This window comes from Dendrobates tinctorius, unplaced genomic scaffold (genome assembly GCF_039654945.1).
Source record: "Dendrobates tinctorius isolate UK_male_01 unplaced genomic scaffold, ASM3965494v1 ptg000397l, whole genome shotgun sequence".
Lineage (NCBI taxonomy): Eukaryota > Metazoa > Chordata > Amphibia > Anura > Dendrobatidae > Dendrobates > Dendrobates tinctorius.
The window spans coordinates 62,211-89,333 of record NW_027362063.1 but is presented as its reverse complement, the minus strand read 5'-3'; the positions used below and the strand labels follow the sequence as shown (position 1 = coordinate 89,333).

Here is a 27,123-nt window from a genome sequence, read left to right as displayed (position 1 = left end):
CTGACGACAAATGAAAAAATAGTTTTTGCAGCGCCAGATTTTGATGGCTATCATTCTTTCATATTTCGACCGACAGTCACGTGAGCGATTGTTTTAGGACGTGCTGACATTTTTATTGGTACCATTTTCGGTCATAAGACATTGATCGCTTTCTATTCAGATTTCTGGGGAGGCACAATAATAACTAGAAATACAGGAACTGGGTATTTTTGGAAGGTGCGATTACAGCAATACCACACTTATATCAGGTTGACACTTTTACACAATAAAAACTACGTATTTTATGGACTATAAGATGCACTTTTTTCTCCCCAAAATGGGGGGGGGGGGAATGGGGGTGCGTCTTATAACGCGTATATTCCTTACCGGTACTGTTGATGCAGGCTGGGTGGGGGGAGGGGTCTCCGGCGCTGCTGCGGGGGATCTTGGCAACATTTCGTGAAAGGCCAGAGCCCCCCACAGTTCCGTGGTTTCCTGTGCGATGGACTCTGGGAAAACGGCCGCTGGGGGCGGTGCATGTGCAGATGGAGATCTTGGCATCAAGATCTCGGGAGATGAGATTTCCGCATAGCCACATTCACTATAATATCCCACATCATCTCGTCAGCCAGAGCCACCACACTACTACTACCACTAATAACCCACATCATCAAGTCAGAGCCACCGGATTACTACCCCTAACATCACACATCATCCGGTCAGCCAGAGTCACCGGGCTACTACCCCTAATATCCCACATCATCCTGTCCGCCAGAGGTACCGACCTACTACACTAATATCCCACATCATCCCGTCAGCCAAAACCACCGGACTACTACCCCCAATATCCCACATCATCCCGTCAGCCACCAGACTACTACCCCTAATATCCCACATCATCACGTCAGCCAGAGCCACCGGACTACTACCCCTAATATCCCACATCATCCCATCAGCCAAAGCCACCGAACTACTACCCCTAATATCCTACATCATCCCATCAGCCTGGGGCAAGAGCGCTGAGTGGTACGGTCCTAACTTCCATACCGGGGATCCCTTTAAGAGAGGCCTGGCGTCAGAACCAGAGTGCTGAGTGGACTTGCCCTTACTTCCATACCAATGAGCCCTTTAATAGAAGCCTGGGGTGAAAATCAGAGCGCTGAGGGATTTACCCTAACTTCCATACCGGAGATCCCTTTAAGAGAGGCCTGGGGTCAGTACCAAAGCCCAGAGTGGATTTGCCCTCACTTCCATACCGAGGATCCTTTTAAGAGGAGCCTGGGGTCAGAACCAAAGCGCTGAGTGGAATTGCCCTAACTTCCATACCAATGATCTCTTTAAGAGAGACTGAGGTCAGAACTAGAGCACTGAGTCGAACGGTCCTAACTTCCATACCGGCGATCCCTTTAAGAGAGCCTGGGGTTAGTACCAGAGCATTTGAAGGCAATAGTCCCGACTTCCATACCGGGGATCCCTTTAAGAGAGGCCTGGGGTCAGAACGAAAGCGCTGGATGGATTTGCCCTGACTTCCATACCAATGATCCCTTTAATAGAAGCCTGGGGTCAGAATCAGAGTGCTGAGGGGTTTGCCCTATCTTCCATACCGGAGATCCCTTTAAGAGAGGCCTGGGATCAGTACCAAAGCGCAGAATGGATTTGCCCTCACTTCAATACCGGAGATCCCTTTAAGAGGGAAGATGTGCCTATGGGATGGAGGATGTGTGATATGTATATGGGCAGGAAGGGGGTGATTCATTTATGTCCTGAGCTCTCTGCTCCTTTCTGAGGGGCAGACAATGGCTGGGAGCTTATGTTCCCGGGGATGCTAGATTTCTCCCACCATGTCAGTGTCTGCTGAGGTGTTGTCGAGTGGAAAACTGTTGCTCATAGCAACCAATCACAGCTCAGGTTCTTTTAAACAGCTCTGGGGAAATGAAAGATGCTTCGTGATTGGTTGGTGATACACACATACATACATTCAATTTTATATATAGATTATACTTTATAGAGATCTATGTGGAGCCATTGTACTTTATTGAGGACTTTATGTGCACGTTATACTGTATGGAGGGCTATGTGGGGATTACAATTGGAGAATCATACTGTTATGGGGTCACCATTCTTTGTTGGGGGAACTGAAGAAGTGGGGTACAGTAGGGTCATCATACTGTGCATGTGGAGGAGTTCACTCTGGGGTTATCATACTGTGTTTGAGGACACTTGCTTGCATCATACTTTATCTGCTTTATTCAAGGTTTTTTTCATCCTTTGTTATTACATATGTAAATTCAGCCATTGGCCAATATCCTTTTTACTGCTGTTACAAAACGTATTATATTACATTATATTATTCCACTATAATTCCAAAAGTTAATTGTTTTATTTGATAAGGAAAAACTTCCTCAATTGTAGACTTTTTTTTATAATAAATATCAAGGTTAGCCTGCAACTTTCTGCCAGCTTTTAACTTTGCCCTCTGTGTATTTGAGTTTGATATCCCTGACTTAAAGGGTTGGTTCTCATCATGATATAGGGTTACAATTGCAAAGAAGTTGTAAAAAACAAACAACTTTGCGATTTTACTTTTGATTAAAAATCCTCTCCATTCTCAAGAACAGACCTTCACTACAATTGGTGGCTAGTATCTTAGGCTTGGAGTGCTGCGCTTACAAGCTCTTTGATATTGACTATAGCGCGCTAGTTGTCTTTCTAATCTGAAACCTCAGTATTCAGGGCACTTTGCGAAAAAGAAATGGGTTTTGGATTGCAGTTTGGGCACTCGGTCTCTAAAAGGTTTTCCATCACTGCCTTATAGCTATATGAATAATGAACTTACTAGGCTGGTTTCCAGTTGATACTCCAGTTATACCATGTGGTGCCATTCCAGAAGTCCCAGGCTGTGGTTGACCAGGAAGACTCATCTGTTGGGCCATTTGTGGTAACCCACCAATACCTCCCATTTGAGCACCAGGCGGGCGGACCCCCATGGCCATCCCCTGTACACCTACAGGAGCTGTGCCTGTTAATGTCTGCAAGGCATTCATTGGATCTATTGGAGGGTAAAAACATTAATTAATAACCTGTAGCATTTACCTAAATATATCAAAGACATAAAAAAAAAACAAAAAAAAAAAAACTTACCACTGGCAGATGCCTGAGCCTTCTTGTTATCTGCAAGGAAAGTACAAGTGAAAAATGACAAAAATGACACAAGATAATCTGGTGTACGGTATCAGATCTGATGGAACACACCAGTACTTTTAGGTATATAAGAAAATAATTTTGTAAAAGGGGGAGTGTCCAGCAGTGTACATAAAAAAAAAAAAACCTTTAAAACATGAATTTACTGAATATACTTTAAAATTAACACCTAACCCTGTGCACTGTGCTAGTAAACAATTGATATCTGGTTGATAGTTGATACTTGTATTGATTATTATTATTTATTTATATAGCACCATTGATTCCATGGTACTGTACATAAGGGGTTACATAAAAATTACAGATATCACTTACAGTAAACAAACTTACAATGACAGACATACAGAGGGGAGAGGACCCTGCCCTTTCGGGCTTACATGCTACAGGATGGTGGGGAAGGAGACAGTATGTTGATGGGTTGCAGCAGTTCCAGTGTTGGTTGAGGTGATATCTCCGGTAGTGGTGAGGAGGCAGCGGGATCACTGCAGGCTTTCTTGAAGAGGTGGGTTTTCAGGTTCCGTCTGAAGGATCCGAATGTGGTTGATAGTCGGACATGTTGGGGCAAAGATTCCAGAGGATGGGGTCTATTCGGGAGAAGTCTTGGAGGCGGCTGGGTGAGGAACGAATAAGTGTGGAGGAGAGAAGGAGTCTTGGGATGACCGGAGATTACGTGAGGGAAGGTATCGGGAGATTAGTTCAGAGACACATGGAGGAGACAGGTTATAGATGGCCTTGTAGGTCAGTATTAGTAATTTGAACTGGATACGCTGAGGGAATGGAAGCCAGTGAAGAGATTTGCAGAGGGGAGAAGCGGAGGAGTAGCTAGGAGAGAGATTAATTAGTCGGGCTGCAGAGTTAAGGATGGACTGGAGAGGTGCGAGGGTGTTAGCAGGGAGACCACAGAAAAGGATGTTGCAGTAGTCAAGGCGAGAGATGAGGGCGTGCACAAGCATTTTAGTACATTGAGGGTTGAGGAAAGGATGGATACTGGAAATATTTTTGAGCTGGAGGCGACAGGAGGTAGAAAGAGCTTGGATGTGCGGTTTGAAGGACAGGGCAGAGTCAAGGGTTACTCTGAGGCAGCGGACTTCCAGTACTGGGGAAAGCGTGATGTCATTAATTGTGATAGATAGGTCAGGTAAGGAAGATCTGTGAGATGGAGGAAAGATGAGTTCAGGTTTGTCCACATTGAGCTTGAGGAAGCGAGAGGAGAAGGAGGATATGGCTGATAGACACTCCGGGATTCTGGGCAGCAGAGGTGACGTCTGGGCCAGCGAGGTAGATCTGAGTGTCGTCAGCATAAAGGTGGTACTGGAATCCATGGGACTTTATGAGTAGACCCAGTCCAAGGGTATAAATTGAGAAGAGTAGGGGGTCCTAGAACAGAGCCTTGGGGGACTCCAACAGAGAGAGGCTGGGATGAGGAGGTAGTGTGGGAGTGGGAGACGCTGAATGTGCGGTTTGAAAGGTATGAGGAGATCTAGGATAGGGCGAGGTCTTCGATGCCAAAGGAGGAGAGGATCTGTAGTAGGAGGCAGTGGTCAAATGTGTCGAATGCAGAGGACAGGTGTAGAAGCAGGAGTATAGAGTATTGTCCGTTTGCTTTGGCTGTAAGTAGGTCGTTAGTAATTTTGGTCAGGGCTGCCTCAGTGGAGTGATGGGGACGGAAATCAGATTGTAGATTGTCAAAGACTAAGTTAAATGAGAGGTGGGAGGAAAGTTCAACGTGGACGTGCATCTCCAGGAGTTTGGAAGCGAATGGGAGCAGTGATATTGGGCGATAGCTGGACAAAGCGGTTAGGTCGAGGGTTGGCTTTTTAAGGATAGGCGTGATTGTGGCATGTTTAAAAGCAGAAGGGAAGGTACCAGACGTTAGCGATAGGTTGAAGAGGTGGGTTAGGGATGGGATAAGTGTAGTGGTGAGGTTGGGGAGGAGGTGGGATGGGATGGGGTCAAGTGCACAGGTTGTGATGTGCGACTTGGAGAAGAGGCGATTAAGCCCCCCTTCAGTGATGTTGGAGAGGGAGGTTATGGGGTTTGGGCATTGGTCTGGTATACAAAGGGGTTGTGGTGGTTGAACAATGAAGACTTGTTTGGTCGATCTTATTTTTGAAGTGTGTGGCAAAGTCCTCAGCAGAGATGAGGGAGGTTGGAGGGGGCAGTGGTGGGCGGAGGAGTTGAAAGTTTTGAATAACTGTTTGGGATTGTAGGATAGGGAAGATACAAGGGTTGTGAAGTATACCTGTTAAGTAGAGGTGAGGGCAGATTTGAAAGTGAGTGTTGCCTGTTTGAATGCAGTGAAGTCATCTTGCGAATTTGTTTTCTTCCAATGCCGCTCTGCAGCCCTGGACACTTGCCGGAGCTTTTTAGTGGTGTTATTGTGCCAGGGTTGTCTGTTGGTACGTCACATTCTGCCATGAACGAGAGGGGCGACCGTGTCAATAGCTGATGCGAGAGTGGCATTGTAGAAAGCAGTGGCACTGTGTCTTGGAGTTAGGATATGGATGCCAGTGGTAGAATAGAGTCAGAGCGCGTGGGTGTCCAGGTGTGCGAGGTTTCTGCGGGGGTGCACATGTTGCTGGACATGGGTGCAAGGAAAGGAGGACAGGGATGAGAAAGTGAGTAGATGGTGGTCAGATAGAGGGAGAGGGGAGGTTGTGAAGTTAGATAGGGAGCAGAGACAGGTGAAGACTAGGTCTAGTGAGTGTACGTCTGTGTGGGTGGCTGAGGAGGACCATTGAGTAAGGCCAAAGGATGAAGTAAGGGACATGAGTTTGGAGGCTGCTGACTGAAGGGTATCAGTGGGGATGTTGAAGTCACCCATGATGATAGTGGGGATGTACATTGAAAGAAAGTGAAGAAGCCAGGTAGAGAATTGGTCAATGAAGGCAGTGGTCGGGCCTGGAGGAGAAGCAGAGAAAGGGAGAGCAGATGGGAGAAGGAGAGTGGGCAGCTTTTTTTATTTTTCATTAGGACAGATTTGAGGTTGAGGAGCAGTTCAGCAGAGGATAATATTGTAGAGATGCCAATGAAACGCTATAGGTAGCCAGAATCCAGATAATCCATAATGCGGCTATCAGGAACCAATTTGCTAGAATAAATCAATATCCCAGGTCATATCACAGATAAACAGCCTATTTTTACCCTGGAAATTCAGCTAGGTTATCCCTGCCTAGCAGCGGAGGTTGGCACCCTATGGTACCAGGATTTGGCGCCCCCGCTCAACAGTGGCTGATCCTCACTTGCCCTAATGTTCCCTGCTATAAATGCAGACATCGATAATTCAGAAGTCTAGACCGCTTGGGTACTATTCTATAAAGGCATATTTCACACCGTGAAGTATACACAACTTATCTTTTTGGATGTGTAGTCATGGTGTCGATCAGCAGTTGGTATCACTACAATATTAGAGACTGTTATATCAACCAGATATCTATTAATTCTTTACTAGCACGGTGCACAGGGTTAGGTCTTCATATTAACCCCTTAGTGATGGAGCCAATTTGGTACTTAATGACCAAGCCAAGTTTTATAATTCTGACCACTGTCACTTTATGAGGTTATAGCTCCGTAACCTTCAACGGATCCCACCGATTCTGAGACTGTTTTTTCGTGACATATTGTGCTTCGTGTTATTGCTAAAAAATTTTCTATACAACTTGCGTTTATTTATGAAAAACACAAATTTGGCAAAAATTTTGCAATTTTCAAACTTTTAATTTTTGGCACTTAAATCAGAGAGTGCTGTCACACAAAATAGTTAATAAATAACATTTTCCACATGTTTGGGAGCTCAATATAACAGAAAACACCATAAAAGTGACACCATTCTAAAAACTGAACCCTCAAGGTGCGCAAAATCACACAAAAAATTTGTTAACCCATCAGGTGCTTCAGAACTAAAGCCGTGTGGAAGGAAAAAATGAACATTTTACATTTTCACAAAAAATTTAATTTGGAACCAAACTTTTTTTTTTTATTTTCACAAGGGTAAAAGGAGAAAATGGACCACAAAATTTGTTGTGCAATTTCTCCTCAGTACACCGATACCCCATATGTGGGGAAAAGCCACTGTTTGGGCGCATGGCAGGGCTCAGAAGGGAGGGAGCACGGTTTGACTTCTTGAACGCAAAATTGGCTGGAATCAATGGTGGCACCATGTCGCGTTTGGAGACCCCCTGATGTACCTAATCAATGGAAACCCCCCAATTCTAACCCTAACACCAACACACCTTAGCTCAACTCTAACCCTAATAGTAAAATGGAAATACCGTATATAAGCCGAGATTTTCAGCCCATTTTTTGGGGCTGAAAAACCCACCCCCACCCCCTGGCTTATACACGAGTCATATACCTGTGAGCCGGCGGGGGAGCGGGGGGTGTCACAGATCATACTCACCCGTCCTGGCACGTCTCTGCAGCCCCCTCGCTTCTCCACTGTCTCCCTTCCTGCCTTCAGCGGTCACGTGGTACCGCTCATTAAACTCATGAATATGCACATATTCATGAGTGTAATAAGCGGTATCACGTGACCACTGAAGGCAGGAAGGGAGACAGTGGAGAAGCGAGGCTGCAGAGACATGCCAGGACGGGCGAGTATAGCGATATTCCCCTGTTCGTGTGTCCATCACTGCTCACTACTGTCTGCTGCTTCCGGTTTCCGTGATGTTTAGCCAGCAGAGGGCGCGGTGACGTGGTTAGTGCGCGCCGCACCCTCTGCTGGCTGAACAGTCACTGACAGAGGACGCGCAGACAGTGGTGAGCAGCGATGGACCGGGGGGACAAGTGAATATCACAGGTGCCGGGTCCTGAGCAGGAGAGGAGAGTATGGCATTTTTTGCAGCAGCAGCACATGGGGGCATATTCTATGGGGCAGCACATGGGGGCATAATCTATGGAGCATCTTATGGGGCCATAACCTTTATGGAGCATTATATGGGACATATTATTCTATGGAGCATCTTATGGGGCCATTATTAACCTTTGTGCAGCATTATATGGGGTGTATTTTGTATGGAGCATCTTATGGGGCCCATCATGAACTGTATGGAGCATTATATGGGGCTCCTGATTCAATATAGATACTCAAAAACATTTAACTTACTGATGTCTCAATTAATTTTACTTTTATTGGTATATAGTTTTATTTTTGAAATTTACCAGTAGCTTCGGCATTTTCCACGAATCACTAAGTTTTCCCAGTTTTTTGAGTCAAAATTAGGGGGGGCTTATACACGAGTATATACAGTACTTTTTTTATGCTATTATTTTACCTAACTAAGGGGGTGATTGATTTACTATTTTTTTTATATTTTGATCACTGTAATAAACTCTATTACAGTGATCTAAATGAACCAATAGGAAAAATTTAAAAATGTCCTATTGTTGCTGGCCGACAGATTTCATTTTCTTTTTCCCCTGGAAGACGAAGCAGGTGGCCTGGGGGACTTCACAGGGGGTTGCAGGGACACCAGAGGTACTGGGGGGGGGGGGGGGGGGAAGGGGGTTGGGGCAAAATCGGAGGACCCCATTGCTCTCTCTTTTGATGTGCGATCACATCAGAGGAGAAAGAAATTAAATGGGAAATTGGACTTTTTTCTTTGCGGACGCAAAACCGACATGTTCTCTGGGAAATTCAGACTCTGGGGGGCGCTATACCCTTATTCATCAGTGCCTTTAATTAACAGCCCTGTGGTTTAAGTACCCTTAACTGCCGCAGTTAAAAGGCATATTGGTTAAAGTATATTCAATAAATTCATGTTTTAGAGGGGTTTTTTGATGTACACCAATACTTGAAGCAAAAAGCAAAAATTAATGCAAACTTGTTATTTGCTACTCTGTTCAGGCCAATAATATTGTCCTTCAATAGAACTAAACAGCGTATATTATGACACTTTCACATTTGGAATGACTGTGGTTGCACCGGGTCACTGTGCATAAACATTTACCAGACCCATGTAGCTTTACGCAGATGGGGTCAAATTGACACATCAGGTTATATTCTCATACACAATAGAAAAAAAAACATGACTATACACATACAAGATAAAACATTTTGAATGAGGCCCAAGAACTTTTATGGCAACATTAAAATGGTTTTATCACAATCTAAAAAGTGACTTACGAATATCTCGAAAGTGAATAATCAGTCTGGCCACCAAAGACAGATACTCCTCCTGTAATCAAGAAGAGCAGCAATTAGGCAAAATTCATAGCAATGTTCAATGTAACCTCAAACTTTTTTTAAACTGTCGCTATAAAACATTTTCTCTTCTTTACTGACTTTGCTTTATGGTTATAAAACAATGGAATCAGTCAATTGTCCGATCCGATGCTCATCAACAGAAATAGATTTTGATGTCAAAGTGACCTACGATGTGAGGGTATGTGCACCCCACGTCTTTTAGACACCAGCATACCCACTACCCGAATGCAGCAGAATAGGCTTCATTAAAATGACAGCTGTGTTTTTCCTGAAGTGTCATTTCAGTTGTATACGGCAGTTGCTTAACCGCTTAGCGACCAAGCCAATATTTACAATTCTGACCACTGTCCCTTTAAGAGGTTATAACTCTGGAACACTTCCATGGATCCCACTGATCTTCAAGTTGTTTTCTCGTGACATATTGCATTTCATGTTAGTGGTAAAATCTCTTCGGTATGACTTGCGTTTATTTATGAAAAAAAAGGGATTTGTGTGTACTCACCATAAAATCCTTTTCTCCGAGCCAATCATTAGGGGGACACAGGACCATGGGTGTTATGCTGATTGCCACTAGGAGGACACTAAGTGAACACAGAAAAAGTTAACTCCTCCTCTGCAGTATACACCCTCTCGCTGGCTGAGATTCCCCCAGTTCGGAGAAAAAGCAGTAGGAGCATTAAACAAGGAACAATAACTATATCAAAACCTAAGAACGATACAATAAGCCAATAGGCTAAACAGGGTGGGTACTGTGTCCCCTAATGATTGGCTCGGAGAAAAGGATTTTATGGTGAGAACACAAAAATCCCTATTTCTCCTACGCCTCATTGGGGGACAAAGGACCATGGGACATCCTAAAGCAGTCCCTGGGTGGGGAGCATACAACTGCTAATACCACATATACCAATGGCTTAACCCTGTGGTACTGCCGATTGCAGAATGCGCCTGTCAAAAGCTGCATCTGCAGAGGCCTGAGAGTGAATTTGTTAATGTATTGTAAAGGTATGCAGACTGGACCAAGTCGCAGCCTTGCAGAACCGTTCTGCCGACGCCTGGTGCCGAATGGCCCAAGAGGCACCCAATGATTGGGTATAATGCGCCTCAATCCCTGCTGGGATAGGTGTGCACTTGACACAGTAGGATTCCTGAATAGCCAAGCAAATCCACTTGGCTAACGTGGCTTTTGAGGCGGCTAGACCTTTCCTATGCCCCTCTGGAAGCACAAACAGGGCATCTGACTTGCGGAAGGGAGCCGTCTGCGAGATGTACGGTTTAAGAGCCCTAACCACATCCAGGGTGTGGAGGGCCTTCTCAATACGATGGACTGGTGCCGGACAGAATGAAGGCAAAACAATTTCCTCATTGAGATGAAAGGAAGACACGACTTTGGGCAGAAAAGACGGGGACATCCTCAAAACTGCCTTGTCCTGATGAAAATTCAGGAACGGAGGACGGCAGGACAGGGCTGCCAACCCCGAAACTCATCTGATTGATGTAATTGCCACTAAAAAGACCACCTTCCAAGAGAGAAAAATTAGTGGCACGTGCAGTGGTTTGAAAGGGGCTTCCTGTAAGTCTCTGAGGACCAAGTTAAGGTCCCATGATTCCATTGGCCTTTTATAAGGAGGAGTCACATGGGAAACTCCCTGAATGAACGTCTTCATCTGCAATTTGGCGGCAATTTTGCGTTGGAATAGAACTGACAAAGCTGAAATTTGGCCTTTGAGCGAGCTAAGCGCGAGACCTGACTCTAATCCGGTTTGTAGGAATTCCAATATGGATGGGATGGAGAACACCAGAGGGGAACGACCATGGTCCTTGCAGCACGAGAAAAAGATCTTCCAGGTGCTGTGAAAAATGCGCATGGACATGGGCTTCCTAGCACTAATCATGGTGATCACCTCATGAGAGAAACTAGCTTGTGCTAAAATCCAGGATTCAACGGCCACGCCGTCAAAGACAGTGCCCCGGAGTTCTGGTGGTAAATCAGGCCCTGTGAGAGTAGATCCATGAGATCTGGAAGTCGCCAGGGAACGTCGGCGACAAGTTGGACTAGTTCTGCGTACTATGCCCGGTGCGACCAATCTACCGTGACTAGGATCACTGATATCTCCTCTGCTCTGATCTTCTTAATGACCCTTGGAAGCAAGGGAAGAGGGGGAAAAAAAAAATGTACGGGAGTCGAAACCGGCGCCACGGCAGGACTAGGGCGTCTGCTTCGATGGTGCACGGATTGCGCGATTGGGCAATGAATCGAGGAACTTTGTTGTTTAGTCTTGACGCCATGAGATCCATATCCGGAGTCTCCCCAGCGACGGCAAATCTGCTGAAAAACGTCCGGATGAAGAGACCACTCTCCCGAGGCTAGGCCCTGGCGACTGAGAAAATCCTCCGCCCAATTTTCTACCCCCGGGATATGGATCGCTGAGATGGCCGAATGGTTGGTCTCGGCCCAACGGAGGATGTGACTCACTTCGTGCATGGCCATCCTGCTCCGAGTACCCCCCTGACGGTTGATGTACGCCACAGCCGTGGCGTTGTCGGATTGGATCCTGATGGGTTGGACCTGCGAAGAGATGGTGGAAACTCAGTAGGGCTAGTCTAATCGCTCGTATCTCCAAGATGTTGATGGGGAGACGTGACTCTCGAACGGACAAACGACCCTGTGCCGTGTGGTGGCGAAAAACCGCACCCCAGCCAAGAAGACTTGCGTCGGTGGTCACCATCAACCATCGTACTGGGAGAAAGGACTTCCCTTGATTCAGGGAGGATTTCAGTGTCCACACCTGATGGTTTTTCTGTCCCGCAGGGACAGAAGGAACCGACGGTCCAGGGAGAACGGGTTCTTGTCCCCAGTCAACAGCAGCGCATGTTGCAAAGGGCGGAGATGAAACTGTGCGAATGGGACCGTTTCTATCTTCTCCGAGAACCCCCATGCTGAAACGTATGGAGTGATAAATTGGTCGGGAAAGAATCCGCGCTCCCTGTTGTAAGGCTCGGGCCTTTTCTGGAGGGAGAATGACCAACCCACAGGAAGTGTCCAAGAAGATTCCCATAAAGGGAACCTGCTGAGCCGGTGCTGGAGAAGATTTTGAAGTTTATCTTCCAACACAGGCGAGAAACTGTATTTATACTGTGATATTTACGGATTCCTTGCAGGCTGGAAGGGACAGCCCCTTGATTAGTAGGTCGTCCAGATACGGAAGTACCACCACTCCCTGTGCGTGAAGAATGGCCATGACAGCCGCCATGACGTTGGTAAATACTCTGGGGCAGCGGAGAGCCCGAAAGGCAAGGCAACAAACTGAAAGTGTTCCTCGCGAATTGCGAAGCGCAGGAACTGCTGTGAGATGGACAAATTGGGATGTGAAGGTAAGCATCCTTGATATCAATGGATGCTAGGAACTCTCCTATTTCCATGGAGGCGACGACTGAATGGAGTACCTTGACAAACTGATTTGAGGTCCAGTATGGGCCGCATCGTTCCATCCTTCTTTGGAACCACAAAGAGATTTGAATAAAAACCAGGGCTGTGGAGTTGGTAAGCCAAACCTGCGACTCAGACTCCTCAATTTCCCTTACACCGACTCCCATATATATTGCTTATATTTAAGTGAAAAATGTATTGTAGTACAAAGTGAACATCAGACATTTAATCATTTTTATGATACAATAATCAAGATATTTAGATACATACTAAATAACATTTGTAATTAGAAAGCGGACAATATGGTAATTAAAGTTTAACCTCTTCACGACCGCCCACAGTAGATAAACGTTGGCGCTTGCTGGGTTTTGTGCAGCGCCGACGTTTATCTACTGTCGGCGGTTTTGTGCCCCCCCGGGACCCCCACATACCTTACAACGCGGTGATCCCGGTGCGCAATGCATGCTGGGACCCCCGCCGTCATCGAGACCTGATTGGTTCAGGTCCCGATGACGTCAGCGTCACAGCAACCAATGGGAGCGATCGCTGGGAAAGCTGCTTGTTTCCCGGCGATCTCCCTCATTGTAACCAGGGCTGTGGAGTCGGAGTCGTGGAGTCGTAGTCGGAGTCGGTGCTCATTTTGGTGGAGTCGGAGTCGGTATAAAATGGACCGACTCAGACTCCTAAAATAAATAATAAATTGGGTACAGTAATTCAATGCAGGATGTGCTGAATTTTTTTTCATAGGAATTTGGGAAAGTTATGAAATGTCCTATAAATGGCTGTTCTATTCCTGATCTAAGGCTACATTCACACACAGCGTTTTTCCTGTGTTTTTTGAGGATACGTTTTTCAGCTGCAAAAGCTGATCATCTTTTTAAAAAACCGCATCACCTGAAAGGTTTTTGAGCTCATAGATAATGTTTTCAATAGCAAAAGCAGATTAGAAATCTGCTCTATCCATCCATTTATCCATATCTGTCTATCCATATCGTATCTGTACCAAAAAGAATGAAAACCAGGTAGTACACCAATATATATTCTGTTCTATCTAAATATCTTGATTATAGGATCATAAAAATGATTAAATGTCTGAGGTTCACATTGTACTACAATAAATTTTTCACTTAAATATAAGCAATATGTGTGGGAGTCGGAGTCGTGGAGTCGGAGTCGGAGTAAGAGAAATTGAGGAGTCGGAGTCGGAGTTGCAGGTTTGGCTTACCGACTCCACAGCCCTGATTGTAACGCGGCTTCTCCCTCTGATCTAACACTGACAGCTGATCAGAGGTGAAGCAGCGTTATTGTGTGACTAGATCGATACTGGATACTGGATTTGATACCCCTTCTACAGGAGGAAAGGAATGAATGGAAAATAACTACCAGAAGTTAAAGAGGACTACATTAAAAGATCTGGTGGAAGCCCGAGGGTTGATCGCCAGCAACAAAACAAAAGCGGATTTGATAACAGCCATCATGGAACACGACAGTGCAGCACCCCCCAATGTGAATGTAGAAGAGACCGAATTCCAGAGGGAGGTAAAGAACAGACTGGCATTCTATGGCCTAAACCCTGCAATAGAGATCATACGAGAGGTGATGGCTGATGTGCGTACTGATCTGAAGGAAAAGATGGCCGAGCGGACCAGGATAGAGCTAGCCAAGATGGAGATGGCAGAGCGGACCAAAGTGGAGCTGGCCAAGATGGAGATGGCAGAGCGGAGAGAGGAGAGCCAGCGAGCGGGGGGGAGCTCTGGCCTTCGACCAGGTACCTTCAACAGTAAGCCACAAAAAGATCCAGTATAATGCCTTCCGACAGTTGGGGGAGGCAGAGGAAGACATTGCTGGCTTTCTGCAGGACTTTGAGCGGCAGTGTGCCCTTCATCAAGTGAAGCCGGAGGAACGGGTTCAGATTATGGCCAGCAAGCTGACAGGCCGGGCCGCGGACGCCTATCGCACAGTACCTGATGAGGACTGTATGGACTATGAGCGGATCAAAGAAGTGATCTTGGCCCGGTATGCGCTGACACCAGAGGCCTACCGCCAAAACTTCCGCGGACTTATAAAACGCGTAACCGATACCCACGCTGAATGGGCCTGTAAATTACGGCGGTCACTGCTACAGTGGGTACAAGGGACCCAAGCAACCATTAAGGAGGACATCCTCCAGCTCTTCCTGTTAGAACGATTCTTTAATGGACTAAACCACGAGACACAGGAATGGCTTCGGGACAGGCGGCCAACGACTCTTGAGTAAGCCGCTCGCTTGGCCGATGAACATCATGATGCCAGGATGCCGCAGTTGTCTGGATCAAAGGTGGTAACTAGGGGCCCGCCCATGGACCTGGAGGGCCCCAAACCACCGAAGATTGTAGGGGGACCAGCTAGAAACCCGGCCTACCACAGTCCCCCTGGGGCGCGATGCCACACCTGTCATCAGCTGGGCCACCTGCAAAGACAATGTCCCAACCGGACTCAGCATACCCAGTGGCCAAAGGCGGGAACAGCTACCTTCAGCCGGGCTGCTGTACACTGCTACCAAGGCGAAGCTGACCTGGCATTGGGGGCTACTACTAACCAAGGGGTGGAAGAGATGGAGGAAGTGCTGCATGAAGTAGACCCCGTGCAGGCAGCCAGGGCAGATAATCGACAACAGCATCGACAGGTCGTGTGGGTTAATGGGAAACGTATGCAGAGACTAAGATATTCTGGGGCAACTTTGACCCTTGTGAAGCCTCATCTCGTCTGAGACCAAGAGAAGACCGACCGGACAGGGGCAGTCCGTGTAGCAGGGTGAGCTATACATCGACTACCCACTGCCAGGATTCACCTGAACTGGGGAGTCGGGGATGGCCTTGTTGAGGTCGGCTTGATGGAGGATTTGCCTGCAGACGTCTTGCTGGGAAATGACTTGGGGCCCATGTTGTCTGCATTCTCGGTGGCCCCTCTGGCTGAGACCTATCCTGTGACCACCCGGAGACATGCTCGAGCTGCGGAGGCGGAATCACACTCAGAGGAGGCCCAGGTAAGACATCCCAGCCCTGCACGTATTCCCATAGCCAGACACCTTTCTTGGGCCACCCCAGATGAATTTAAGAGGGAGTTACTTGAGGATCCTTCATTAGAGGGATATCGTGGGAAGGCACAGGAGGGGAGAGGAGTACTGGAAGGGGAACAGTTTGTATGGAAGCAGGGACTCCTCTACCGGATCACAGAGCAGCACCACACAGGGACGAGCCCCACTATAAAACAACAGCTGGTAGTTCCCAAGAAGTATAGGCAGGAGTTACTGCGAATCTCTCATGATATACCCTTGGCCTGGCACTTAGGCGTCAGTCGCACCAGGCATCGTCTGACACAAAACTTCTTTTGGCCGGGGGTAACCTATGATGTTCGTCAGTACTGCCAGACCTGTGAAAGTTGTCAGCGCATTGGCAAGAGGGGGGGATCGATGCAAGGCCAAATTACGCCCCCTCCCCATTGTGGAGGAACCATTTAGCCGAGTAGCGATAGATCTGATAGGGCCGTTAGCCAATCCCAGTCCATCAGGGAAAAAGTATATATTGACAGTGGTAGATTATGCCACACGGTATCCAGAGGCGGTTGCGTTACCTAACATACTGGCAGAGACGGTGGCGGCCGCCCTGCTCCAGGTTTTCTCATGGGTTGGATTTCCCCGGGAGATTATCTCGGACCAGGGTACCCAGTTTACAGCAGAGGTGACCAACCAACTGTGGAAGCTGTGCGGCGTAAAGTCCATTAGAAGCGCCCCGTACCACCCGCAAACCAATGGGTTGTGTGAACGCTTTAACGGGACATTAAAACAGCTCATTGGGACTTTTACCAGGACCTACAGGGACTGGGAGAAATTCTTGCCACACCTCCTGTTTGCCTATCGGGAGGTGCCCCAAGAATCCACGGGGTTCTCCCCGTTCGAGCTGGTATACGGGAGACGGGTAAGGGGACCCCTAGACTCAGTACTGGAACACTGGGAAGGGGAGGGCCTCATAGAAGGGGTACCTATTGTACCCTATGTGCTGGAATTCCGGGACCGCCTACAGGAGCTGACCCAGGTTGTACGTGAGAACCTGCAGGCGACACAGCGGCGCCAGCGCGTATGGTACGATCGGAGGGCCAGAGAGCGCACTTTGGAAATAGGACAGAAGGTCCTGGTGTTAGAGCCCACTAAGCAGAATAAGTTTCAAGCTGCATGGCAGGGGCCCTACCAGGTAGTGGGGAAAATAGCCGACACAACCTATAATGTCGCTGAATATGCTGAAGCCCTACCGGGAGCGCCCTGAGGAGGTAGTGGCCATCTGTGCACCTGAAGTAGAGGATTTAGCTGGACTTCCCTTGCCGGATGTCTTAGGGGGAAAGGACTCAGTCTAAAACATGGGACCAGGTACACTTGGGTGAAGACCTAGGCATTGTTGAGGCTGCGACAGAGGATGTTTTCAGAGAGCCCGGGGTACACTCGCCTGGCACAACAAAAGGTTGAGACCCAGGATCAGACCCCCTGCGACAAAATCCCTTCCGCGTCCCTGAGTCTGTACGAGAGGGGATGCGACAAGAGATACAAGAGATGTTGCGTTTAGGGGTCATTGAAGAGTCAGATAGTCCCTGGGCATCCCCCGTAGTGTTAGTGCCCAAGAAGGATGGGACTACACGGTTTTGTGTAGACTATCGTAAGCTCAATGAGAAAACAGTGACGGATGCATACCCCATGCCGCGTGTGGATGAGTTGTTAGACCGGCTGGCGGGGGCAAAGTATTTGACCACCATCGATCTATGCAAAGGCTACTGGCAGATTCCCCTTAGTCCTGACTCTATTCCCTAGTCGGCATTTGTCACCCCGTTCGGCTTATTCCAGTTTCGAGTTATGACATTCGGGATGAAGAATGCCCCGGCGACCTTCCAAAGGCTGGCTGACCGGCTTCTGGATGGTCTCCAGGACTATGCTTGTGCCTACCTGGACGACATCGCCATCTACAGTGCGACATGGGAAGAGCATCTAAATCACCTAGAGACAGTATTGGACAGGATCCACCAGGCCGGAATCACCCTGAACCCAAACAAGTGTCACGTGGGCAAAGTAGAGGTTCAGTATTTAGGGCATTGGGTGGGAAGTGGGAAACAGCGACCAGAACCAGCCAAGATTGAGGCCATAGCCAAATGGCCCATCCCACGCACTAAAACCCAGGTCATGGCGTTTCTAGGGACAGCAGGGTATTACAGGAAATTTGTTCCCAATTACAGCAGCGTAGCCAAGCCCCTCACTGATTTGACCCGTAAGAACCAACCCTGCCAGGTAACCTGGACCTCAGAGTGTGAGGAAGCCTTCCGCCAACTAAAGGACGCCCTCACCAATACCCCTGTATTGGCCGCACCCGATACAACTAAACGTTTCCTTGTTCACACAGACGCTTCTATGTTTGGATTGGGGGCAGTACAGAGCCAAGTCAGGCCGGACGGCCAAGAACACCCGGTAGCTTACCTGAGTCGGAAACTATTGCCCCGTGAAGTAAGCTATGCGGCCATCGAGAAGGAGTGTCTGGCGGTAGTATGGGCACTCAAGAAGTTGCAACCATATTTGTATGGACGACAGTTTTCCCTCCTAACGGACAATAATCCCCTAGTCTGGCTTAATCGGGTCTCCAGAGACAACGCCATATTGCTAAGGTGGAGTTTAGCCCTACAACCTCTGGACTTCACCATCCACCACAGACCCGGCAAACAAAATGGTAACGTCGATGGACTAAGTCGACAAACGGAACTTGTACTAACCCCATAAACTTCGGTCATCCCCAAACCGATCCGTTGAGGATCAGACTGTGTATGCCGATCGCGTCGCTGAAAAGGGGAGCCATGTTATGTGTTACAGAACCACTTAGCACCCAGAATATGTTGTGCAGTTATATGTATGTATAATAGGTTCTATGTGAGATGCATGTCCCTAATGCATCAGCCCACAGGCTGCGCCCCTGGGCAGAGGGGACATGATATTCTCCTTTTGTCTGCCCTCCCCCCACCTTTGTAATTCCCACAGTAAACATCGGCAGGCTCCGGCCACCTGCGGCTTTTGTAATGCATGTCTGCCTGCCGCTTTTCTATTGGCCTCCCCTCTGTATCTGTGTGATATATTCTGTGTCCTGTGAGAAAAGCGTTGTCAGACTGAAAATACGTGGAGAAGCAGTGATCTTTTATATGCGCCCATGTAACCAAGGAATTCCAGCCAGCGTCATTCATTCATTCAGACTCCAGCCAACGCAGAGCGGACCTCCGAAAACACAGGGTGGTACTGAAAGAGGTACCCCAGCCTGGGTAGTCCCCATTACAGTCGGAATGCTGGCTAGCTTGCAGCCACCAGTGCTCGTCCTGGAAAGTCACAGCAATATCCAAATTCAACAAAGAACAGAAGGACCCACTCATCGGGCTTTTGGGATATGTATTAGCGGGCATATAGGTTGGTCTGGTGGACGATCAATTCTAGGACTTCGGGGCTAATGAAAATTTGGAAAAAATTCATGGGGGTAAAATTGGCGACATATACTCTTATTCCAGGGACAGCAGAAAAAGGGGGAATTTGAGGGGAAAATGAGGTGTCATTATACCACAGGGGGGACTGTGGTACTTGGTTCTGGCTCTGAAGCTTCAGCAGTGACGACAGACTCCGCTACCATTGGGCTGTCGGATCCCGTGGAGGAAGAGTCGTTGTCACTGTCTGACAACTGCTCAGCTTCAGAGGCAGCTTCTGTTTCACTGCCGGAGCTAAGCAGGCTGTAAGCTGGCACCGCGTTGTAAGTTCTTTGGGCCATATTATTTCCGTGCCTAAAGAAAAACTAACCCTAATCTAACCCTAGTATTTTTTTTTCCTCCTAACCCTAATATGTGTAACTAACCCTAGCACATATAACCCTAAAAATTAAAAAAAAAAAAAAAAAAAAAAAAAATTATATTATATACTATATTATACATATAAAAAAATTTTTTATTATCCCCTAATAATGGGGATTATGCAGGGTAACCCGATTTTTATGATGCTGCCGAAGCACAAAAATAGGGATTTTTGTGTACTCACCATAAAAACCTTTTCTCCGAGCCAATCATTGGGGGACACAGAGACAGTGGGTGTTATGCTGCTGGCCACTAGGAGGACACTAAGTAAACCAGAAAAAAGTTAGCTCCTCTCCTGCAGTATACACCCTCTCGCTGGCTGAGATTTCTCCAGTTCGGTGAAAAAAGCAGTAGGAGCATAAATAGTCAATAATAACCATAACTTAGTCAAAGCCTAAGAATGCTACAGTGAGCCAATAGGCTAAACAGGGTGGGTGCCGTATCCCCCAATGATTGGCTCGGAGAAAAGGATTTTACGGTGAGTACACAAAAATCCCTATTTCTCCTATGCCTCATTGGGGGACACAGACAGTGGGACGTCCTAAAGAAGTCCCTGGGTGGGGAGCATACATCTGCTAATACCCCATGTACCACTGACTCAACAGTGAGGTACTGCCGATTGCAGGCTGCTTCCGCAGAGGCCCGAGAATGAATTAGGCAATGTTTGTAAAGGTATGCAGGCTGCATCAAGTCACAGCCTTGCGGACAGGCCTGAGAATGAAATTGGTAATTTTTTGTAAAAAGTATGCAGACTGGACAAAGTCGCAGCCTTGCAGACCTGTTCTGCCGAGGCCTGGTGCCGAATGGCCGAACAGGTGCCCACTGACCAGGTAGAGAGCGCCTTAATCCCCAGTGGGACAGGCGCGTTCTGATACAGTAGAACTACTGAATCGCCAGGGGAATCCACCTGGCTAGCGTTGCTTTGACACGGCCAAACGCTTCCTATACCCCTCCGAAAGCATGAACAGGGCATCTGACTTGTGGAAGGGAGCCATCCGCGAGATGTACCGTCTCAGGCCTAACCACATCCAGGATGTTGAGGGCCTTCTCAATGCGATGGACTGGCGCCAGACAAAAGGAAAGGCAAAACAATTTCCTCGTTGAGATGGAAAGAGGAGATAAAATTGGGCAGGAAGGACGGGGACATCATGAGAACTACCTTTTCCTGATGAAAAATTCACGAACAGAGAACGGCACGACAGCTGCCAATTCCAAAACTCGTCTGATTGACGTAATTGCCACTAGCAAAAAAAAAACCTTCCAAGAGAGGACAGACAGTGACACGTCCTGTGGCGGTTTGAAAGGAGCCTCCTGTAAGGCCCCGAGAACCAGGTTAAGGTCCCATGATTCCAATGGCCTTCTATAAGGAGGCGCCAGATGGGAAACTCTCTGAATGAACGTCTTGACCTGAAGTTTGGTGGCAATTTTGCATCGGAAAAGCACTGACAAGGGCGATATTTGGCCCTTGAGAGAGCTAAGCACGAGGCCTGATTTTAAACCAGATTGAAGGAATTCTAATATGGCCAGAATGGAAAAACACCAGAGGTGATCGACCATGATCCTTGCACCACGAAAAGAAGGTTGTCCAGGTGCGGTGATAGATGCACATGTACCCAGGCTTCCTAGCACTAATCATGGTGGAAATCACGTCGTGAGAGAATCCAGCCTGTGCTAAAATCCAGGATTCAACGGCCACGCCGTCAAAGACAGGGCCCTGCAGTTCTGGTGGTAAATCGGGCCCTGCGAGTGTAGATCCATGCAATCTGGAAGTTGTCAGGAGACGTTGGCAACTAGTTGTATTAGTTCTGCATACCATGCTCAGCGCGGCCAATCTGGTGCGACAAGGATCACTAGTACTCCCTCCACTCTGATATTCTTAAAGGGAAGGTGCCATCCAAAAATTTTTTTTTCAGCAATTGAAAAAATGTAAAGAATTAATGTTTACATTTTCTTAAAAAATATTATCATTTGTTTTTAATTTTGTAAAATATGAAAAATAATTTTAAAAAGTTTGGCATTTCCACTTGTTAACATTAGGGGGAGCAGCTACTGAAATTTGGCACAAAAACCTAGTGTACAACTAGCTCACATTACTGCCCTGCAGTAATTATGGGCGGAATCTGCTGACATGGGTGTGGTGTCACTCCTCTCCTCCCCTTCTGGGTGTTTGCTAAGGGAAAAGAGAGGATGACATTTAGGAACACAGTGAGCAGCCATTTAGATGGGGCCTGCAAAGCTACTGACTGTCTTTGCATGCAAAGTCTGGATCAGAACAGGTCATCAATCAGCAGAAATGTTTCCTGGATTTCTGTGGAGCAGACAAGACGGTCCATCCATGTGTATAAAACACAGCGCTCAATAATAATAATAATAATACATTTTATTTCTATAGCGCCGACATATTTCACAGCACTTTACATTTCAGAGATGTACAATCCCTGGCACCGAACAGGGTGTCCCCCATAGACCAGCGCACTGCTCTCCTGAAATACTCTGTGCTGCTGTCACCCAGCTCCTTCCACCATACATCAGGCCCGTGTCGCCTCACTTTCACACATCGCCAGGACAGGATCTGAGAAGAGGAATGGGGTCTTCGGTCACCGAGGATGGCAGGCAGCAAGGATTCTGGGAGCAGGGTGACAGCAGCACCCAGTATTTCAGGAGAGCAGTGTGCTGGTCTATGGGGGTCACAGAGGGAGATATATGGGGGAGGAGCAGGGTGACAGCACCACAGAAATCCAGGAAACATTTCTGCTGGTTGATGGCCTGTTCTGATCCAGACTTTGCATGCAAATACCCCATTCCCCTCCTCAGATTCTGTCCTGGCGATGTGTGAAAGCGAGGCGAAAGGCGCAGTCCGGGGTGACGCTGGGAAGCAGGATGGGGGGAAATGAAGCAATACAGTAACAATAAAAATGAGATCCCTCTCTTCAGCTGCCTCACCAGCCCTCCCGACTGCACCTAACTATTACCCCTGACCCGTGTGCAGCCAGAACCACCCTAGAATGGGTCCCCTTTTAGCAGATGATACTGCCATAGTGTTCTCACAAAACACCGCCATATACTTCACACATAATACTGCCATATAGTTCACACATAATGCCGCCATATAGATCATACACAATACCACCGTGTAGATCACACATAAAACCAGAAGGGTGACAGGAGCAGAGTACTTCAGGAGAGCAGTATCACACGAGATATGATTAGATACACGGCTCAGCAGACACTATCATACGGGATAGGATTACAAACACGGCTCAGCAGACAGTATCACACAGAGAGGATTAGATATACGGCTCAGCAGACAGTATCACACAGGATAGTATTAGATACACGGCTCAGCAGTCAGTATCACACAGGAAAGGATTAGACACATGGCTCAGCAGTCAGTATCACACAGGATAGCACTAGATACACTGCTCGGCAGACAGTATCACACAGGAGAGGATTAGATACACCAGGGTTCCCCAACTCCAGTCCTCAAGGCCCACCAACAGGTCATGTTTTCAGGATTTCCTTAGTATTGCTCAGGTGATAATTGCTTCACCTGTGCAATACAAAGGAAATCCTGAAAACATGATCTGTTGGTGGGCCTTGAGGACTGGAGTTGGGGAACCCTAAGATACACGGCTCAGCAGACAGCATCACACAGGAGAGGATTAGAAACACGGCTCAGCAGTCAGTATCATACAGGATAGGATTAGATACACGGCTCAGCAGACAGTATCACACAGGAGAGGATTAGATATACGGCTCAGCTGTCAGTATCACACAGGAGAGGATTAGAAACACGGCTCAGCAGACAGTATCACACGGGATAGGATTAGAAACACGGCTCAGCAGTCAGTATCACACAGGAGAGGACTAGATACACGGCTCAGCTGTCAGTATCACACAGGAGAGGATTAGATACACGGCTCAGCAGACAGTATCACACGGGATAGGATTAGATACACGGCTCAGCAGTCAGTATCACACAGGAGAGGACTAGATACACGGCTCAGCAGTCAGTATCACAGGAGAGGATTAGATACACGGCTCAGCTGTCAGTATCACACAGGAGAGGATTAGATATACGGCTCAGCAGACAGTATCACACGGGATAGGATTAGAAACACGGCTCAGCAGTCAGTATCTCACACAGGAGAGGATTAGATACACGGCTCAGCAGTCAGTATCACTCAGGATAGGATTAGATACACGGCTCCGCAGTCAGTATCATACAGGAGAGGACTAGATACACAGCTCAGCAGACAGTATCACACAGGATAGGATTAAATATACGGCTCAGCAGTCCGTATCACACGGGAGAGAATTAGATACACGGCTCAGCAGACAGTATCACACAGGACAGGATTAGAAACACGGCTCAGCAGTCAGTATCACACAGGAGAGGATTAGATATACGGCTCAGCAGACAGTATCACACGGGATAGGATTAGAAACACGGCTCAGCAGTCAGTATCTCACACAGGAGAGGATTAGATACACGGCTCAGCAGACAGTATCACACGGGATAGGATTAGAAACACGGCTCAGCAGTCAGTATCTCACACAGGAGAGGATTAGATACACGGCTCAGCAGTCAGTATCACTCAGGATAGGATTAGATACATGGCTCCGCAGTCAGTATCACACAGGATAGGATTATATGACCAGCAGATGGCCAAGTGTTTTGAAAGAGCAGGGGCAGCAGCTGGTCAGGTGTTTTGGAAAGTGCAGCTGGTCTCCAGGAGCTTGTCCTGTATCCTCTCCTGCAGCTGGTATGTGCAGAGTGAACATCCAAGCCCTGCTGGAACAGTACAGCATCCAGGGCATGCAATAGAGTGTAAATGGAGCTCTGGGAGAATGACCAACCCGTGGGAAATGTCCAAGATCATCCCTAAAAGGGAAAACTGCTGAGCCGGTTTTGGGAAAGACGCTTCAACGTTTATCTTCCACTCCAGGCGAGAAAGTGTATTTACTGTTATCCATGGATTCCTCGCAGGCTGTAAGGGACGGACCTTTGATGAGCAGGTCGGCCGGATACGGTAACACCGCCACTCCTTGAGAGTGGAGAATGGCCATGACAGCCGCCATGACCTTGGTAAAGACCCTGGGGGCGGTGGTGAGTCCGAAGGGCAAGACAACGAACTGGCAGTGTTCCTTGTGAATTGCAAAACGCAGGAGCTGCTGGAGGGACGGGCATATCGGAATGTGAAGGTAAGCGTCCTTGATGTCGATGGATGCTAGGAGCTCTCCTTTTTCCATGGAAGCGACAACTGATCGGAGAAATTCCATTCGGAATCGCCGTACCCTGACAAACTGATTTAACAGTTTGAGATCCAGAATGGGTCACATCGTACCGTCCCTTTTTGGAAGCACAAAAAGGTTTGAATATAATCCTCTGAACCTTTCATGATGAGGAACCGGAATGATGACTCCGACCCTTAACAGAGCCTGAACAGCCCGAAGGAAGGCTTTTGTCTTTCTTGGGGGGAGAGGAAAGGAAAAACAGAGTTGGAGGGGGAGAAGAAAATTGTATCTTGTATCCGGAGGACAGCAGCTCCCTGACCCACTTGTCACTGGGAAGATCTATGAGATCTGGTTCCCCTAGATCCAGAAGCCCTAGGCCTGGGTTTCCAAGAGCGGTTAGGTCTGTATGAGACCTGGGAGCCTCTGTCTCCGCGCGAGGACCGACCAGATCCAGAAGAGAAAGTAGAGGAGGACCAACCGGAATTGTTGCGAGAAGATCGAAAACTCGTCGGCTACTGATTGCGAAACGGCCGAACAGCCCCTATTGTTGAGGAAGTAATTTACTTTTTCCCCCGGTAGTATCAGAAATGAGTTGGTCCAGTTTCTCTCCAAAACAACAACCAGTTTGAAAGGGGAGAGAAGACAACGATCTGTGTGGCATCCACCCGCCAGCCGCGGAGCCATAGGGCTCTGCTAATGGAGATCGCATTAGCGGCAGTTTGAGCCGCGCAATTGGCGGCATCAAAAGAAGCGTCTACTACAAAGTCCGCTGCGTGAATTATCTGCCTGGCGTCAGTGGTTGCCTCCGGAGGAAGATTGGTGCCCTGGAAGGAAGTAATCAAGACTTCTGCCCAAGCGGCCATTGCCTTAGTGACCCAAAATGCCGCGAAAGATGGAAAAAACTCTGCTCCTGAAGCTTCAAAAACTGAACGGGCAAGGTAGTCAATTTGACAAATCAGAGGGGTTTCTGATTGAGGAACCCTGAGAAACAGATAGGAGCAAGACGCAATACAGGAGGGTCCACCGGAGGGGACTGTAACCAATCGTACATTAGGTCTGGATGAAAAGGGTATTTAGCCTGAGTAGACTTTTGCCCTGTGAACCGCTCATGTGGCCGATCCCTATGTTTCAGTACGGCTGGTAAATAACGTGCGCACCCGCTAGGTTTTCTTAAATGAGCTAGGGTGTGCTGGAGCGGGAATATTTTCCTCATCCAACCTCAGAATCCTGTTGACTGATTCTATAAGAGAATCAAGCGACTCTCGATCAGTTGGGGGATTCTGAGGGGCTGACGTGTCAGATTCGAATTCAGATCCGTGCTCGCTGTGAGCCTCAGGAGAGGGCGATCGAGAGACAGGAGTCGCCGATGCGGAGACGCTGACCGTCCCTTGGACGAGTATGGCCCCTGCTGGGGGACGGTTCCTGGTCGACGCCAGAGCCCTCCTCGGGAGGTAAGGACGCTGTCTGCCTGGGTCAGAGACTCCACCGACCATGACCGGGACGCAGGAGGCCCGTCAGCAGCGGCGGCGAGGGACATTGGAGCGTAGGTCAGGGCGCAGTGCGGGTCGCAGTCCGTGCATAACGGATTAGTTTGTGCACTGGGTAAGGCAGACTTGCAGATGGTACACACTAAAAAACGCAGTGTGCTTTTTAACAGCCCGTTTAGCCTCCTTAGATTGAGGCATAGCGCTCCTGAAAGGGTTAACGGCAGTGTCTGCAGCTGCAGGGAATGTGCCGTGAAGGGGTTAAGCTTTAATCTGAGGGCAGATGCAGCTTACCCGGTCCGGTATCCAGTTTTCCAGAACAGGGATAGCGCTCATGAAAGGGTTAACGGCAGCTGAAGACATGACCCCCGAGAATAGAATTGCACGTCTCGTAAGTAGTGAGAGGTGCCAAGAGAAGGGGGCGGCGACGTTAGCACAGGCGGCACTAATCAAATTGTGGCCTAGCAGGCCAGAAAAGCCGGGGACTAAATTTTTGGCGTAGGCGCCGGAGAGAGGGCGGCGCCATTCAAATTGTGACCTAGCAGGCCGGAGGAGCCGGGGACTAAAGTTTTGGCCTTCCTGAGTGCCGAGAGCGGGGGGGGGGTGGGGGGGGCACGCGATGGAGCGCCGGTGCACTGCCGCTGACGTTAAGTCAGCGCTTCTCCCCGGGGGGCAGGACCCAACCCCATACCTCC

The 27,123-nt window shown here is 48.1% G+C and overlaps 1 protein-coding gene across 3 annotated transcripts in view; it reads right to left on the bottom strand.

Moving 5' to 3' along the window:
* MED15 (mediator complex subunit 15) overlaps positions 1 to 27,123 on the bottom strand; it is a 102,299-nt gene that overhangs the window by 61,883 nt on the left and 13,293 nt on the right. For all 3 annotated transcript variants that reach the window (XM_073563783.1, XM_073563782.1, XM_073563784.1), the window contains exons 3-5: positions 9,305 to 9,356; positions 3,121 to 3,150; positions 2,816 to 3,028 (exon numbers count right to left, since the gene is read on the bottom strand). In XM_073563783.1, the coding sequence (XP_073419884.1) occupies positions 2,816 to 3,028; positions 3,121 to 3,150; positions 9,305 to 9,356 (295 nt within the window). The remainder of the gene's footprint in view (positions 1 to 2,815; positions 3,029 to 3,120; positions 3,151 to 9,304; positions 9,357 to 27,123) is intronic.